Source organism: Podarcis vaucheri, assembly GCF_965113315.1.
Source record: "Podarcis vaucheri genome assembly, chromosome: 6".
Taxonomy (NCBI): Eukaryota; Metazoa; Chordata; class Lepidosauria; order Squamata; family Lacertidae; genus Podarcis; species Podarcis vaucheri.
Window position 1 is genome coordinate 8,778,149 of NC_138764.1, and position 17,610 is coordinate 8,795,758.

General features: G+C 43.5%; 1 protein-coding gene across 3 annotated transcripts in view; it reads right to left on the reverse strand.

Annotated features, from left to right (window-relative positions):
• Positions 1–17,610, reverse strand: part of COP1 (COP1 E3 ubiquitin ligase) — a 114,274-nt gene that overhangs the window by 13,361 nt on the left and 83,303 nt on the right. For all 3 annotated transcript variants that reach the window (XM_082229070.1, XM_082229069.1, XM_082229071.1), the window contains exons 16-18: positions 12,408–12,525; positions 7,365–7,489; positions 6,435–6,595 (exon numbers count right to left, since the gene is read on the reverse strand). In XM_082229070.1, the coding sequence (XP_082085196.1) occupies positions 6,435–6,595; positions 7,365–7,489; positions 12,408–12,525 (404 nt within the window). The remainder of the gene's footprint in view (positions 1–6,434; positions 6,596–7,364; positions 7,490–12,407; positions 12,526–17,610) is intronic.

A 17,610-nucleotide genomic window follows, 5' to 3' on the forward strand; every position in this document is an offset into this window, starting at 1 on the left:
AATAACAGTTTCAGGTTAAGAAAGCACCTCCAAATGAATTAAGTTCATAACTAGAGGTACCACTGTATTCCTGTTTGTTCCATCATTCTTGTTGGTTGATTTTAAAAATTTACATGGTTTTATTTTATAATTATATTATATTGTTATAAACAATATTTATGAATATTTCTCATAAATAAACTTTGAATCCTCTGTGCTTCCTACTTCTGCAATAGAGCCGGAACAAGAGCACATGGTCTTAAGGGTCTGAGCTGAAAGTGTTTTACATTTCCCAGCTTTGGATTGAAAGTTTTCTGTGTTTCCATTTTCTGTGGGTAACATTTAATAATACTGTTTATTTGAATTTAGTACTGACCTGCTGCTTTCAAAGTGAGATCCACAAAAGGAACCTTGGGCACAAGCCCAATCAATGGAAGAAGCAGAATTGCAATGTTTAGTTACATTGCATATACGTACTGTAAGAGGTGTGTGCTGCCAAGCCGGCATAGATAAAAACTCCAGGCTCGCTGCCAGTTACAATCTCTTTGATTTACAGTGGTGCCCCGCAAGACGAATGCCTCGCAAGACGGAAAACTCGCAAAACGAAAGAGTTTTCCGTTTTGGAGGTGCTTCGCAAAACAAATTTCCTATGGGCTTGCTTCGCAAGACGACAATGTCTTGCGAGTTCCTGCTGGTTTTTTTTCCTCCCCCCCTTTTTCTAAGCCGCTAAGCCGCTTATCAGCTGATCCGATCAGCAGATAAGCCGCTAAAAGCCGCTAATAGCGCTAATCCGTCATTGGGCTTGCTTCGCAAGACGAAAAAAATGCTAGACGAAGAGAATCACAGAACGGATTCTTTTCGTCTTGCGAGGCACCACTGTATTTACAAAGTTCAAAGGAACATCTCCAGTGCTTCAGAGCATGTCCGACCCAGTCTGGTTTCTTTTTACTTTTTTTTGCCCAACATGCAAGTCTGCGGAAACCCCGCCTCTGATTTCCTCTGTTTACAGAATGACTAGTTCCGGGCTCATCCTCCCCCCTCCCTGCCTCCTCTTCGCTGTCAGACGACAGACTACTAATTATCTCTTTCGGCTCTCTATAAGTGCTGGTCTTTCCCCTTAGCTCTTTCCCCGTTTGCCTCTCCCTGACACGTACATACAAAAATACTTACATATATACATCCCACACAAAACATATATACACATCCAATGGCACAGAACTGCCCCACTGTGAAACTCATAGCACACGCAGAAAGATATGTTTATTTTGATATTGTTGTATCAAACTGCATTTCTGGCATGGTTAGTTTTATTCATACCTTTTTAATATCATCTTGAAGTTAGTTTATTTTTTCATAAATAAGAAGAGCGTAGAGACTCTGTGAATTCATTTCAAGAGCGTTTATACATAAGACATGCCTGATCAATTGTGCCCTGTGACTAATAATTTTCTCTGCGTGACAAAAGCCAATTCAGGAACCCTGTGCTAATTAATACTAGTTAAGCTCTTCTACTTGCCTTGGATAAAAGGCATTTTACATCTTGCATGCTTTCTAAATTTTTCACTCTCTGCACCCCTTTCAGGGTTATTAATTAACAGGAAAATATACTAATAAGATAAAGTAAGTGATTTCAGTGGCAGCAGGAGAATGTATTTTACTATCCAGAAGGTGAGTGTGATGCTGGGAGCTGGTTGGCACTACAATTTGGGTCAAAACAGATCTGAGGCACCTGCAACTGGCATGGATTATCAATCGGAATTAGAGAAAAACAATTCTAACACTAAAGTCTATCAACTGCAATTTGTGTTCAACTAGTGTTTTAATCCAGGTAATTACTATTATAATGATACAATTGCTGATAAGTGGAACACAATGCTCTTAAATCTAGTTTATAAATATATGTCTCAGAAATCGTGTGTGTGTGTGTGTGTGTGTGTGTGTGTGGTTACAGCTGTAGATGTAAGCGCATATGCGTACCTACATTTGCATATTATTTTCTGAATTGGATGCAAGAAGAAAATCACCTCTCCAGAAATCTCACATTTTAAATTGCTATAAAAACTGAGTGTACTTGCCCTAGATTATAATATATATTTGTAAACGCCAGAAAGATACTGTATACACTATATCCCACTGGAAAATAATATGTAAGAAGTCAGGTCACATGCCTTGTTTTCAGAGCCAGTAATGTTAAAAAAGGGATAATTAACAATTGGCAGACTTGGAAGAGGCAAACCCTGGGAAGGGGAGACTACAACTAAGAGCAATGCCAACATATATCAACCACAATTTGCTTTTAACTTGGGTACTAAAATAAAGGAGTCAAATATTTAAATGAATTTGTAAATTGTGGAGAGGTGGGTGAAAGTGTGGGAGAAATATGCTACAATCCAATCACAATCTCATATTCGTACTTAAGGAACAGGAGCTATTACATCTATGATGACCAAAATAACCATCTGGCATACTTAAAAACATATTTTGTGACACAGGCAATAAATCTGAAAAAGCTGGTTCTACCGCACAAAAAGAAATAGCATGGTTTCACATATCACAAGTGCTGGCAGTTATGCCATTCTGAAAGAACTGCTGTCGGGCTCTGTCTTCCCCAACAAAAAACCCAGCTATTGCCTATCTATTTCACTGCATACAGTCTTGGTTCACTCTGCTTTTCAGCCTCCAAATATTTCAAGCCCATTCTCAGATTTAAGTAACAACTTAAATCTCATTTGCCTCTGCCTGACTAGAAAATACCAAAGGTATAATAGTAAGAAAACAAATCATAACAGAAGTGAAAATCAGGACCCAAGCTCTTAGGAAAGCTGTTTTCTAGTAATTTTCAAAAAGTGAATGGATGGAACATTAAGCAATGTTGTACTGTACAGGAAATAAAGGCACCATTATTTTCTCGGAGATAATTTTAAAAAACCAAAAACAAATCATAAGCTTTGTGACTGTTCTTCTGCCAATCTCACAAAGTTAAAAGACAATTAAGCTGTGGTTGGTTTTGTAATTAAGACCATGCAGAAGTGTGCTGAAGAGTTGTTCTGCAAACTTGACTTCTGAACTCAAGGGAAACATATGGCTGCTAATTGCAATAATACCACACAGACTGAGGAATGGTGGCATGGGACCTTTCCCTAGATCTCCTTTCAGTTAGTGAGAAACAATTTCCTGGACAAGAATCTCTAGAGAGCCCTACCTGTGGTAAGAAGGTAGCAAATGGGAATTGTGACGAGCCTGCTAAAAAAAGATTCAAATGAATTCTAAATCCTGCACTCTGCATAATCACATTATCTAAAGGGCCTTGCAGAAGGACTGAAGTGTCAAAACACTGAAATTTGAGTCGGCAACTGTGCCACTAATAATAACACCATGACAGGCTCATGTTGATCTCAAGAGTGGGACTCCTGAGGTGGTAATAATGAGTAAAGAGTTGCTACAGTCAGCTGGGCACCTTTTCCAATTATTCACATAAGAAACGGCATCCACTGTGGGGATCTAGAAGGTGATAGGAACTGTACTCTTAATAAGTATTATATGCAAATACACACTGGCACAATTTGCAATTCTTTTGAGAAACTGTGACATTAAAATTACTTGGCACAAAACATCACTCTTTTTCAGTAGCATGCACTTGCTTGTAAATGTTACATTAACGACTGAGCTTCTTGTCTAACTCATAACAGGCTAAGCAAGTCTCTTCTGCTGTTTAGGGACAAAACTGAGCAGGAAAGGCAGTCCAAGTGCATATTGGCACTACTGCGAAACAGAAAACTTTTCACTGAAAGCAGACTGCACAGAAGAAGTAAAATGCAGTGACCAGGTACCACATGCTCCCCACTAAAATCAAAGGAGCTTAAGAGAAGTTAACTTTAGCTGGATAATACAATATAAATGTAGCAAACACAATACTAATGGCCACAAACATTGATGACATAATTCTGATTGTCTCAAACATTTTACACAAATTGTACAGAAATTTTAAGCATTTTTCTAATTAATAAAATGTTAAAGGTGAGATGGCATTTCACATATTTAATAAAACAAGGAGTTAACTATCTACTGTATGGTCTAGCGCTACATGCCTTGAAGACATTCAAGTCACCCCCAATTGAAAGGATGAAGAGGTCAGAATAGTTAAAAGCCTCTTGCCTTCGCTGGCATTTTGAGGCCAGTTTCATCAATGAGAGGGATAATTCTACCATTTCCCTGTGGCTGAATTCTTTCTAAAGTGATTATCCTGGGTAAGATGCAGATTCAGAGTGTGACTTAGAAGTCAACACTTGGGAGGTGACTAAACCTATTTCCCCCAAATTTACAGTAAGTGATCTTGGAACTATCCAAACAATGCATTTTAGAATATCCTTTGCCAGCACAGTAGGTCAATTAGGGATAGGTGAATTAGTGTCCACCTTTGTTGGTTCCATGCACCTTTTCACATTAATCTGAAATCCCCCTCCCCTAAAATTCACAAAATTTACATATATTTATCTACACACCTAAACATAGCTTCATCTCAAAATATGCATTTCCAGTGTTTTGACTGAGACGACAACTGCACTGAACATTTGGGAAGTGTGAAAGTTGATGGATAACTAAGTTCATATCTGCACACTGGTCTGTGAAATGCGATCAGGTCAGTTCATATCAATCATCCCCAATGCCAACTTTCCAACAACAATGAAAGCAACATAGGAAATTGAATTCTGAATCTATTTCGAGCAACAGGTGCTAGGTTTGGCAGCTCCAGGATACGCTAACCGCACACAATCACACAAATGGGGAATGGCACTTCAGATCCAGTTTCCTGATTTACTTGGATATTCTCACAGTGCTGCACAAAGACTACACAATTAATAGTTCTTGATGAAGGCAAACTGATAATTCTGGCCCCATCAGAAGAAAGCTAGATTTACGAGCTCTTCACAATCCTCTTATATTGCTACTATTTCCTGGCTTCTCTCTGAAAAAGATTCTAGGTTTTTTCCATGGCTGATTTGCATTCCATTTTCTCCCAACATCCAGAAGCCTCTGGCTTTTCTACACGGCATTTCTACTTAGCAAGTGCTTCCCAAGTCAACCTACTTATATACCGAAATGAACACACACAAACAGGCATGAAAAGAAATGGCTTCATTATAACAATACTGGTAGATCGAGACCATGCCTAATCTACATAATCAAACTGTGTATGTGTCCACAAGCGATGACTAGCTTCCAACACTGTATCTGAGAAAGTGTCTAATACTGGGGTGGGAGAGCTAAGAAAAATGCCAATATATTTCACATCTGGCAACCAATGTGCCACTTTGGTTTTAGATAGTACATGGGTAAAGGTAAAGGTACCCATGACCATTAATTCCAGTCGCGGATGACTCTGGGGTTGCGCACTCATCTGGCTCTATAGGCCGAGGGAGCCGGTGTTTGTCCAGACAGCTTCTGGGTCATGTGGCCAGCATAACTAAGCTGCTTGTGGTGAACCAGAGCAGTGCATGGAAACACCATTTACCTTCCCACCGGAGCGGTATCTATTTATCTACTTGCACTTGATGTGCTTTCGAACTGCTAGGTGGGCAGGAGCTGGGACCGAACAATGGAAGCTCACCCAGTTGCGGGGATTCGAACCGCTGACCTTCGGATTGGCAAGCCCTAGGCTCTGTGGTTTAGACCACAGCGCCACCCGTGTCCCTTAGTCGAAAAAACCAGGGACAAAATTTTCATGCCCCTCTAGCAGCTATGGTGGCTCTTTTACCAGAAGTAATGTATTTATTGTTAAATCTGGAAGTGTATACTTCATTCTGAACAAGCTAACCCACTAACAGTGAGCCAGGGAAATGGGAAGAAACAATGAAAAGCAAAACGAAACAATGAACACCATTGACCAAAACAATATTCTCAAAACTAAGCATGAGGCAAAGCTTGCACTCTCACCAAGCTCTAATTATCAACATGCTCCACAGAAGAGGATGTGTTTTGCATGATGAAACTCCCAAGGATTGCACCCGGGTCGTTTAATTAAGAGAATACCAGACTGGAGGTCTGGAAAAGACCTCAGGGGCAATCAAAGCAAACATTGCCAAGGCTAGATGAACCAACCTCTTACACAGTGTAAGGCAGCTTAATATTTGTTTGTACAACCAACTTCCACAGGATACACATTGTGGATGACTAATACAGCCTCCACAAAAATGCAGTAAATTTTGCAGCACCAGTAGTTTAGCGTCTTAAGGCAGCCCTGGTGAATGCAGTACCCTCCAGATGAGGCTACCACAGGACAGGGACACAGCTCATGTTGTTGCAGTAACCCACATTTTTGTTGCTTCCTTACCCAAAAGGGAATCTTTCACCATTTTTGACACATCTTTACCTTTGTACCCACTGGACCCGGATAAATAACCTGCTAAACCCACACTAAGATACAACAAGAAGGGAAAATGAGCAAAAATGTTTACCCCGTCTGGCAGTGCCCTCCAACACACAGCACTGACAAATTCATTTGTATCATCTTCCTTACGGTCCTTGTCCAGGACGCTTTTGACAGTGTCAAATTTGAAGGTTAGCAGTGTCTTTGAGAGACCCTTGTAGTACAAGTAGAGGGAATTATTTTCACTTCCTGCAATCAAAAGCAAAAATAAAGAAAGAGGAGGCAGATTGGCAATGTGCAAGGATTCCTAAATATTCATTTCAGATAGCTTTTGATGGGGTATGTAAGTGTGGGTTGGGGGCTAACTGTTACAGCTAAAGCAGAGAACTCCAAGGTAGAAGATCACTACACTGCATTGCATAACATTACTTACAACTCGTCGTAGCCAACACTTGCCAGACACATAAAATTCAGGTAATGTAGAAAACGGTGCAAGGCAGTGGTTCTGAAGGCTAGTAAGAGTTTTTAACTGTACTGTAGAAACATAAGTACTATTTTCAAGATGTCCTATTATCACTCCACCATGCAGTGGCGGGACTTCATATAAAGTCTTTTGTGCTCTCCTCCAGGCACCAGAGTTCAAGAAGAATGGTAACAAACTGAAAAGGATTCAGAAGTAAGCTACAAAAGTGATAAAAGGTCTGGAAGGGACATCCTGTGAGGCAAGACTGAAGTATTTGGCTTATTATTCAGCTACAGGAAAGAGTGGCAAGGGGCAGCTATGCCGACAGCTTTAAAGTATTTTAAAGAATCTCAGAAGAGGGAAGAGATAATCACTCACCATATGCCCCAGTGCTTTAAAAGTTTTCAGTTTTTATAATTGGGGTGTAAGTCACAATGTGCTGTGGCAAATCAGGTGCTTTAACTTCACTGTGCCACACAAGCATGTGCTGGACCCTCCTACAGCTTTGCAGGCAGTACATATTGGTCCCCTTTGCTGAACAGTTGTTTCACTTACCGCAGGCAATATAGTCTCCATTGGATGCCAAACCCACAAAATTTTTCTCGTTGATGTGACCCTTAAAGGAACGCAGACAGTGTGGCTTTCCTACATTCCACAGCTTTAGCTGACTGTCCGTTGACCTGAAAAAAAGACGTATGAATCACCCATAAGTCATTAGTTTGCACTATATGTCAAAGTGCTAGGAAGGGCCTCCTAAGAAGACATGGACATTTGTCAGGGCAGGCAAAACCACTGCACACGTGGGTATCCGTGTGTAGCTTGAGCAGTCAGGAAAGCAGATTCCCAACATGATCTCTCAAAAGAGTTGAACAAGGAAGACGCATTCCACAGAACTGGCCTAGCATATATCCACCAGGGTGCACAATGTGCTCTGTCTGCTAACCAGCCTAAATCGGATTTTAAAAATGTAAGTTGGATTTTGGTTTATTTTAAACTTCAGTTATATTAAATGTCACGTTAAAACTAACGTGTCTTAAAATGAACTCTTGAGTTCAATGCAAGCATGTGAAGTCTATGTGTACACTCCTTTAAAACTGCAACCACACCACGGTTTTTCCTTTTTTTCTGTAAAAACTCAAAATGAGGAATATACCAAACTTTTGTGGTCAGTAATTATCAATAAAACATCTCACAACATACTGTGTATTATTGTGACAAATTTTGAAAATGTTTGCTATTTCAATCAACTATGGACATATGCTCTTGCTTCTGGAAAGATAAGGGAAGAGGCAGACAAGTCTGCAGGTTTCACTGCACTCAATGGGACCACCTAGTAGGTGGTACGTACTTAAAATGTGTAAGCTATAGCTTCATCAAAATATGGATTTCAGAGCATAGAAACTAAAAAATCTAGAAATAATACAATATGAAACATAGCAATATAGTACAATTTAGAGGTATAAAACTATTTAACTAGCTAAAAATACTATAATTTTATAATTTTATATTCCTGGATCAAGAAAAAGGTTTTAATCCAGTGCCAGAAAGTCTAAACTGTCAGCACCAGTGAGGGTATTCCAAAGTCAGGGAGCCATCACAGAGAAGGCCTTCTCTTCTGTACATAATGTATTTTCTTCTACGGAGAAGGGCCTCCTTTGAAGATCTTAATACCCAGGCAGGATGATACAGAAGGAAACAACACTTTCAGATATTTGGATCAGAAAGCCATTTAGACCAAGGGTAGCAATGTGGTGCCTTTCAAATGTTGTTGGAATGTAACTCCCATCATTCCTCTCCACTGGCCATGATGGCTGAGGCTGATGGGACTTGGGGGTCCAATAATATCTGCCAGTCACCCCTTTCAACAACCCAATCACATATAAATAATAAATTATGATTATTGGTTTTCCTTCATTTAAAGCTTCATTTAAACACCAGCACCTTCAATTAGGCTCAGTTGTGAAAGTGGAGAAGCTCTGGAACTGCACCACTGCAGGTTTGTGTAGGCTGGAGATTGGAATTGCACTATAGAACCAAAAAGTGTACAATGGGTAGAGACTCTAGTGAACACTGGAATAGTTCAACACTCCCCATAATGTCACAAACCTATCGGAGAAATGCAAGCATGGCAGGAGGCCTTGCAATGTGAAATTGGAAGTCTGGGGACCTGAACAAATTGTGTCTGCAGACTGCCACAGAAGAGGCAGGCATGTTTTTTGCTTTCCTGATGTTGTGATTTCCTTTGAGGGGAAAGGAAATCTTTTAATTACTTTAATTGTGAAAATTAAGCCAACAGATATGGAGGGGGAAAGTACAAAATGAAAAAAAACCACTTGTCTTGGAGATGCATAGACTCCTCCCCAAAGCGTACCCCCCCACACACACACTATTCACAATGCACAGGATGCAATAAAGCAGCACCAGAACTGATGAACTGGTAAATGTCAGGTGGCTCCAAATGGCCTGGAGGTCACGGGGCAGATTTAATCAATGTGATTCATAAAACAGCTTAGTTAGAAAAAGTAAATATTTTCTTACAATTTTTTTTAACTGCAGTTAACCACTGATAAAGCTCTTCCACTGACTGCCATGTTACAATACAGCACACTGTGCTGGGAGGGAAGAGAAGAGATCCCAACATCTCCGCGCAGCACACCCTTGCCCAGCTATTGCTTCATCTGAATTGGACAGCTCTGTCAATATAACCTAGGGCTATGGAACAAGCATTTTCAGATGTCTGTCTCCCAAGTAGGACAGGCCTCTTTTGTCCTTTCAAGGTCCCACGCATGATGTTGCCATCTGATTACACAGGCAAAATGCTTTGTGGTTTTGACACTGCCTATGGTTTAACCATTCAGTTTAATAGAAGTTTGACAAGCAATGCTTCTATTTTAGTTGCCAAACCTCTGTAACTTCAGAACAGAAATTATTTGAAGTATGAGAAAATGTACTTCAGTTAATCTCAGTTGGAAAAAATAGATCTCTTGTGTCATTTGAATGGCAGGAGAGTTCAAGTTGGCTAAGGAAGATAAATCTTTTTATATTTTTGAAATGAAGCAATATTTTCATTTACTGTTCGCTTGTGAGAACAGTACCATAATGTAATCCCCAGGGACACTTCTAATATGGCTGGAAAAGTAGGACTGGGTTCTGTCTTTCTGTTCATCAAGGAAGTTTGAACCGTAACTCCGACTTGACCCCAAATTGATGTATTGATGTGTATGCATGTATGTAACAATAATAATACCTTTATTGTCATTGTACAACCTGTGTACAATGAAATTACACTCAATCTCTTATCGAACACTCAATCTCTTATCAAACAACACACCACCTTGCAAATCAATTTTGCTATGTTATTTTCCATTCAACAGCCTAACAACCCACAGATAGAAGCTATTTTTTAGCCTGTTGGTACGGCTGATTATACTTCTATAGCTCCTGCCCGAGGGTAGAAGATTAAAGAGGTGATGGCCGGGGTGTGAGTCATCCCCGAGAATTTTTCTCACTCTCCTAAAGCAACGATCCCTTGCGATGTCATCTAGCAGACTCAAGGGACAGCTCATGATATCATGTGCTGTATTCATCACCCTCTTTAGAAACTTTCTGTCCGTGGCTTTCAGGCCAGCATACCACACTGTGGTATGTATGTATGTATGTATGTATGTATGTATGTGATTAAGAAGTCCTAGAGTATCTAATGCTTTGAGTAAAGGTAAACTGGTTACTGGCCAATTTAAACTGTCTCCCATGGTTCTGGTACCTATATCTGCCTCTGGAGTAGCTCCAGCTCCTAAATGTTGTGTTCTCCTCATGGGACTTTATGATTCAGGATTAGGGATGAGGACCTGCTGTGCCAAAGGATATTGTCCCCTCTTCACTAGCTCTCTTAGCATGGTATTCCAGGCCTCCTGTTACAGGAGTTCAGTTCAACTATAATTCTGTACATGACCCAAGACTATGGGATTTGCTCTTGCTCGGAGTCTCTGGCAGTAGAGGATCGCTAAGGTGGCCAGGGGAAGCCCTAGAACGTATGTCAGAAGCAGGAGATTGCACCAATTAACCCCATAATCCAGGATCACAACTAATATAAGCAACATCTTTATTTAATTCAGTAAATTTTCCCTCACTGAGAATAAAATGAATATCAGGCATAAAGCACATCCTAATTAAGTACCCCCCCATCCTTAGAAGTCTGTCAGCCTTCTTTCAGCAGGGTGAGGGCACATTGCTAACAGAATCATTGAAAAGCACTCCTGTTAAGATAGGACAGGCGCCCACTACCTGCACTTTCTGGAGAGAAATGAAGACATTTTTGTTCCAAAAAGGTTACCCAGCTGGAGGAATAGGACTCTGCCATGGGTGCATTGCATTTTTAAAATCTCCAGATTTAAAATGCCCCAGATTAAATGCCCAATTTTGTTCTAATAATAGATTTGCTAGTCAAGGGTAAAGATCACTGCTAGTCTGAAATAAAGAATAAGATTTTGGAGGACTCTTAACCCTAAATTTATTCCAGATATCAAGCAAGTTCTCTCTCCATTACTGGTTCCCCTTCTCGGATTAGATTAAATGACACTCCATAAGCAGCAAAATGGCAACTCTATGTTACCACCAGGAGACACTCCTGCAGCTCTTGCAACATCTGCCAGTAAGAAGAATCTTGCCTTGGAGCAGAACATTAGGTATTAAATAGAGCTGGCTGATATCTGATTTTCAACATGGCAATATATCACCAGCTAAATCAATAGATCATGATGTCTGAAATAAGGATGGAACTATGAAGACGAACAAGTATTACTGTACTGCCTTTCTATTATCACCTTCACATCTGATCAAGCTTTTTCGGAACTTAGCATTTGTTTTAGCATGCTCTCTGCTCCTCCTTCTAAAGGGACTGCTAAATAAAAACTTTACAAATAAATTCAGGTAGGTAGACGTGTTGGTCTGATGCAGTCGAAATAATAATAATAAAAAAATGTCCTTTAGCACCTTAGAGACCAACCAAGTTTGTTCAGGGTATAAGCTTTCGTGCGCATGCACACTTCTTCAGATACACTGAAACAGAAGTTGCCAGATCCTTATATACAGTGGGAGGGTGAAAACTATGGAGAGACCTGGTCTGAATAGAGATATTTGATTCTTGTCTCATTACATATGCTAAAGCTATTTTTGGTCATCTGCATACTATCCCTTGTTTTTTCCTGTAGGACTAATTGCAGTCAACAGATTTACCATACCCACTGAGTCAATCACCAATCTCCTACTACCCTTCTGAGAGAAATCCCACCCTCTAAATTGCTACTGGAAAATATTTTGATTTATTTTACAAATAAAGCAAATGTCCTCTTTAGCTATTTTTTTTCTTGGACTCCTTTGAAGCCATAGGCTATGGAACCAAGGGAGGTGTGAAATAGTCCTTTATTTTTGTTCTATCAAAAGCACAGCAATCTGTTTAGCAGGATGACACTTCATACCAACACATGGTATGTGCATATACCCCCACCCACAAGCCATATATTTTAATGTCTTTGAAAATACACCAAGTAGAATCAGTAAGCACAGACGTTTTTCACAAACACCAAGGAAAATACTTACGCAGAGACTATTTCCTCTCCACTAACGAACTTTGCATATGAAACAGCCTTGCGGTGCCCTTTGAAGACCATGATTGGTTGCTTAGTGTTCCGAAGGTCATAGTAGTGAACACAGTGATCTGGGGAGAGGTGTGACAAAGAAGGAAAACAGAAATCAGTGTATGCAAAGTGCTACTAATACTGCTCAATTATTTGTTTACCAAGCACCTTAATATAAGAAGTATGGAACATAATGCCCTAGATCAAGAATCTGACTATTGTTCTAATCAAAGGCCGGCTAGTCAAGGATGTAAAGGTAAAGGTAAAGGTACCCCTGCCCGAGCGGGCCAGTCTTGACAGACTCTGGGGTTTGTGCGCCCATCTCACATCTATAGGCCGGGGGCCAGCGCTGTCCGGAGACACTTCCGGGTCACGTGGCCAGCGTGACAAAGCTGCATCTGGCGAGCCAGCGCAGCACACGGAACGCCGTTTACCTTCCCGCTGGTAAGCGGTACCTATTTATCTACTTGCACCCGGGGGTGCTTTCGAACTGCTAGGTTGGCAGGTGCTGGGACCGAGCAGCGGGAGCGCACCCCGCCGCGGGGATTCGAACCGCCGACCTTTCGATCGGCAAGCCCTAGGCGCTGAGGCTTTTACCCACAGCGCCACCCGCGTCCCTCAAGGATGTGGATCTCAGCTATTCATTGATCTGGCAAGCAGGGAGCTTTGGGGGCTGCTAATCACATATTAGGGTGGCACTGTGGTCTAAACCACTGAGCCTCTTGGGCTTGCTGATCAGAAGGTTGGCGGTTTGAATCCCCGTGACAGGGTGAGCTCCTGTTGCTCGGTTCCAGCTCCTGCCAAGCTAGCAGTTTGAAAGCATGCCAAAAAGTGCAAGTAGATAAATAGGTACTGCTCTGGCAGGAAGGTAAACGGCGTTTCCGTGTGCTGCTCTGGTTTGCCAGAAGCAGCTTAGTCATGCTGGCCACATGACCCGGAAAAACTGTCTGCGGACAAACGTCAGCTCCCTCAGCCACTAAAGCAAATTGAGCGCCGCAACCCCAGAGTCAGTCATGACTGGACTTAACTGTCAGGGGTACCTTTACCTTTAATCCCACATTTGTTCTAGTTCACAAGCTAGCTGCACAAGTGAATCCGCAATACAAAAGTCCTCAATGAAGAAGTGTTCTCTGTGTTCCTCCTTTTGAACTTTACTGCCGAGTTCACTTATCTGAAGGGAACTACCATATGCAGAAAATGCCACCAGAAACTAGCAGGGACCAGTTAGCTGTTTCATGGGATGCAAAGCACCCAATGTTATGAGACCAGGAAGGACAGGGAGTACACTGCAATCCCCATCTCCTTGAATAGCTCTTGCCTTTCTCCTTCAGAGTTGTACTATTATGCTTCCACGTGCCAACTGTGCTTATTTTTGAAACTAGGGTATCAATATATTTTTAAACCAAGGTTTGAAAACCAACTGTGACTAGCATAAACTTCAGTGCAACGCTATACCATTGTTAATTATGTGGCTTATGGTAGTTGGTATTGGGAGTTGCATAGCTAAGTGGCCAGTGAAGAGGAACCAAAACCTATTTAGGTCAGAGTACAAAACAAAGGAACACTAATGGAGGGAGGGGTCTCCTCAATCGAAAAGTCAGGAAAGCTTACTACGCGGTGACAGCTGCCAGAATTGTGTTAGCCCAGAAGTGGAAGCAGGAAGGAGTTCCAACGGTGGAAGAGTGGAGAACAAAACTGATAGAATATGCTGAATTGGATAAATTGACAGGGAAAATCAGATATACTAAGGACCAGAAATTTATAAAGGACTGGGAGAAATTTGTGTGTTATCTGGAAAATAATTATGGGGCAAAAATAACGCTAGTGGGATTTAAAGAGGCTTTGTAAAATATCAATAAATATTGTTTAGTAGAGATTATGAGGAAGGATGGATTAACTGGCAATAGGAACAAAAAAGATGGAATGTGTATTAAAAGGTTAACAATGAACGATGTCAGCAACGCTGATGGAAGTCCAAAAGGAAAATGATTTGTTGTACATATGGTTTTATTTTTATTGTTATTTTCTCTTTTTTTTCTGTATATGATATTTTCTTTTTTTTGAAACTCTAATAAAAATTATATATATATATATAAAAAGAAAGCTTACTATTCCAATCAACAGCTATTGCAGGCTAGCAGCAGAAAATACGGTGTTTGCATATATTTAAAACAGATTTGATGGTCTCAGAAAGTATTTGTTTAATTGAGACCATGGATTTCTCTCCTATTACAGGTGTTAAATTAGTATAGTAATGCTACAAAATTGCTGACAGCATAATTAGTATTGTAGTGAAAGGGCTGTGTTCTTCTCTTCTATAAATCTGAGTTTTGCACAGGAAACCTGTACCTCTAGTATTGCCTGGATTTGGGGTCTCGCTGCTTTCAATTTCTTGTGTATGTATATCCGTCAACTGAGGATAACACTTCACATATCTGACAAAGTGGACTGTAGATCATTTAAGCTTACACTTTGGCAAATCTGCTAGAACTGAAGTATTACAAACTATATTCTTGCTGCAATAGACTAAACCAGACTACCTCTCTGGAAGAAGGTTGTTGTCAGAGCTGCTACCAGGTCCCAGCTCACATAGGACCACGCCACACAGCGTCCACTTAAAAAGAGTCTTTATTGAGTTACAGGTTTGATTTCCGAACTGCAGCGTGCAGCTCTACACCTTCTGCCCTAGGTCGGCGAAGACCCATCTGAGTCCCCGCCTCTTGCACACCAGCTTAATACCCTAGCCTTGCTCCACCTCCTTCGCCTCTCCCTACGTCTCTGGGTCCTTCTGCCCCCCTGGGACTCCTCCCTTCTACTCTCCTCTGACGCTGACCCCCCTGATCCTTCCGCTTCCTTTCGGCGGGCTTTGGGACCTGGCTCACTCTCCGGGCTGCTTACTGCTCCAGCTTCCGCTGCATTTGAACTTGGCGCGCGCGCCCAACTCTCTACTTTCCTCTTGACCGTTGCCTCGCTCTCTGAGGAGGGCGTGACCACCCCTGACTCGTGCCCTCCCTCCTGCTGACGGCCTCCGGAACCCGATGCCTGGCTGCCTTCCTCCCTGCTGCTCTCAATCTTGAGCGTGGGTCCCGACTTCCAGCTGCTGCTCTCTGAATCTCCTCTGTTCCCTTCCTCCTGGGGTGTCCCCCCGGATCCCCCCCTTGCTCTGCTCACTGGGGCTCCCTTTTGGGAGTCCTCTGACTCACTGCTTAGGCTTGGAGATCTCGGGTCGTCATCATCACTCATTCTCCCTTCGGCTTCCTCCCCCTCGCTCTCTGTTTCCACCCTTCTCTGCGTCTCTGCTTCTGAACCCCTGACATCCATCCCCCCCTCGAAGCCCCCCCTTCCCCCCTCCCCGCTGTCAGGTGTGGGTGCTGGGTGCTCCATCATCATGGGAGGGAATGCTGGATACAGGTCGCTCCCCGTGGGTGGCCGCCAACTGAAGACCTCCGAGTCTTCCCCCTCGCGGTCGTCGACGTTGACTTGTTGCTCTTCCATCTCTGTACCGCCGTGCTCGAACCCGAGGTCCTCCCCGAACACGTCCATGTCAGTCTCTGCGTCGGTCGCTCGACCTGGCATCTCCAGCCACTTCCTGCGCCATTGCTCCTCTGGTCGATCGTCCCACCAATACGAGTTGCCTGATGCCGAACCTGCCGGTGAACCTTCTGGGGAACGGGTGCTCCGTGCGGGTTCCCCTTCTGAGTCGAATCCATGGAACGTGCTGGAAGAAAGTGTGGGTGTGAACAACCAGTCGTCGAAGAAGCTCGCTGGCATGGGTTTGTGTGGGAAGAGGGCATGAAACTCGTCCTTGAGCAGGGGTTCCTCCAAAGCGTAGTCTGGTACCCAGCTATTGGCGCTGGCCCGGGTGCCCTCTCTGGCTAAGAGGTATTCGACTCCCCCTTCCCCCCATCTGGAGTCCAAAATCTCCGTGACCTCGTTGATGTGGTCCTGGTGCTTCACCCCCCGCGTCTCCGTCCGTTCCCGGAGCGGACTTGGCGCCGTCCCTGGCTCCTGGAACCTGTGAGGTGCCTTGTAGGGAGTGAGCACCGACCTGTGGAACACCGGATGCATTCTGGAACCCTCCGGCAGCGCCAGTCGGAAGGCTACCGGGTTGATCTGCGCTTCGACTTGGTACGGACCGATCTGCTTGTGCCCCAACTTCTTCTTGGCAAGTGACCTGGTCGGCACTGCGTGGGCTGCCAACCAGACCCAGTCACCCACTTGGATCACTTCGCCAACCCGCCTGTGCTTGTCAGCTTGCACCTTGTAGGCGTGCTTAGCTAGCTCCAGCTGCCGTCTGAGTTGATCGTGGACCGCCTGCAGCTCTGACGCGAACGCGTCCGCCGTCTGTGGTTCTCCTTCCCCCACTCTCTCCAGTCCCGGGAAGGTTCTGGGATGCCTCCCATTGTTGGCAAAGAACGGCGTCACTCCTGTGGACACGTGCTTCGTGTTGTTGTAAGCGAACTCGGCTAGCGGCAGGTAATCCACCCACGTCGCAGGCTGTTGATTGGCATAGCATCTCAGGTACTGCTGCATGATGGCATTGACCCTCTCTGCTTGCCCGTTGGTCTGCGGGTGTCTTGCTGATGCCAGATTGACCTTGACATTTAGAAAACCCATCAGCTTCTGCCAGAAAGACGAGATGAACTGGCGTCCGCGGTCGGACAGGATAGACCGTGGCAGGCCATGCACTTTGAACACGTGATCTATGAACAGTTTGGCGGTTTGTTCCGCCGTGGCCACCTTCGCACACGGAATGAAATGTGCCATCTTGGTGAACAAGTCCACCACCACCAGCACAGCTGTCTTGCCTCTCGAGCTGGGTAAATCCGTCACAAAGTCCAGGGCCACCCTCTCCCACGGTTCAAACGGCGTTTGTAGCGGTTCTAACAGTCCCGCCGGTGGTCTGTGTACCGGCTTGGCCCTCTGGCAGGTGTCGCACCTCGCGACGTAGTCCGCGACCTCCCCTCTCAGCCTGGGCCACCAGAAGTCTCTCGCGACTAATTCCATCGTTTTCTCTGTGCCAAAGTGACCGGCCGTGGGTGCGTCGTGCAACTGTTGCAGTACCTTGGCGCGAAGGTCGTCTCCTGGTACATAGACAGCTCCTTTGCGTAGGAGCAAGCCGTCCCGCACCTGGAACTCGTCCGTGGTAGCCGTGCCTCTGAGCA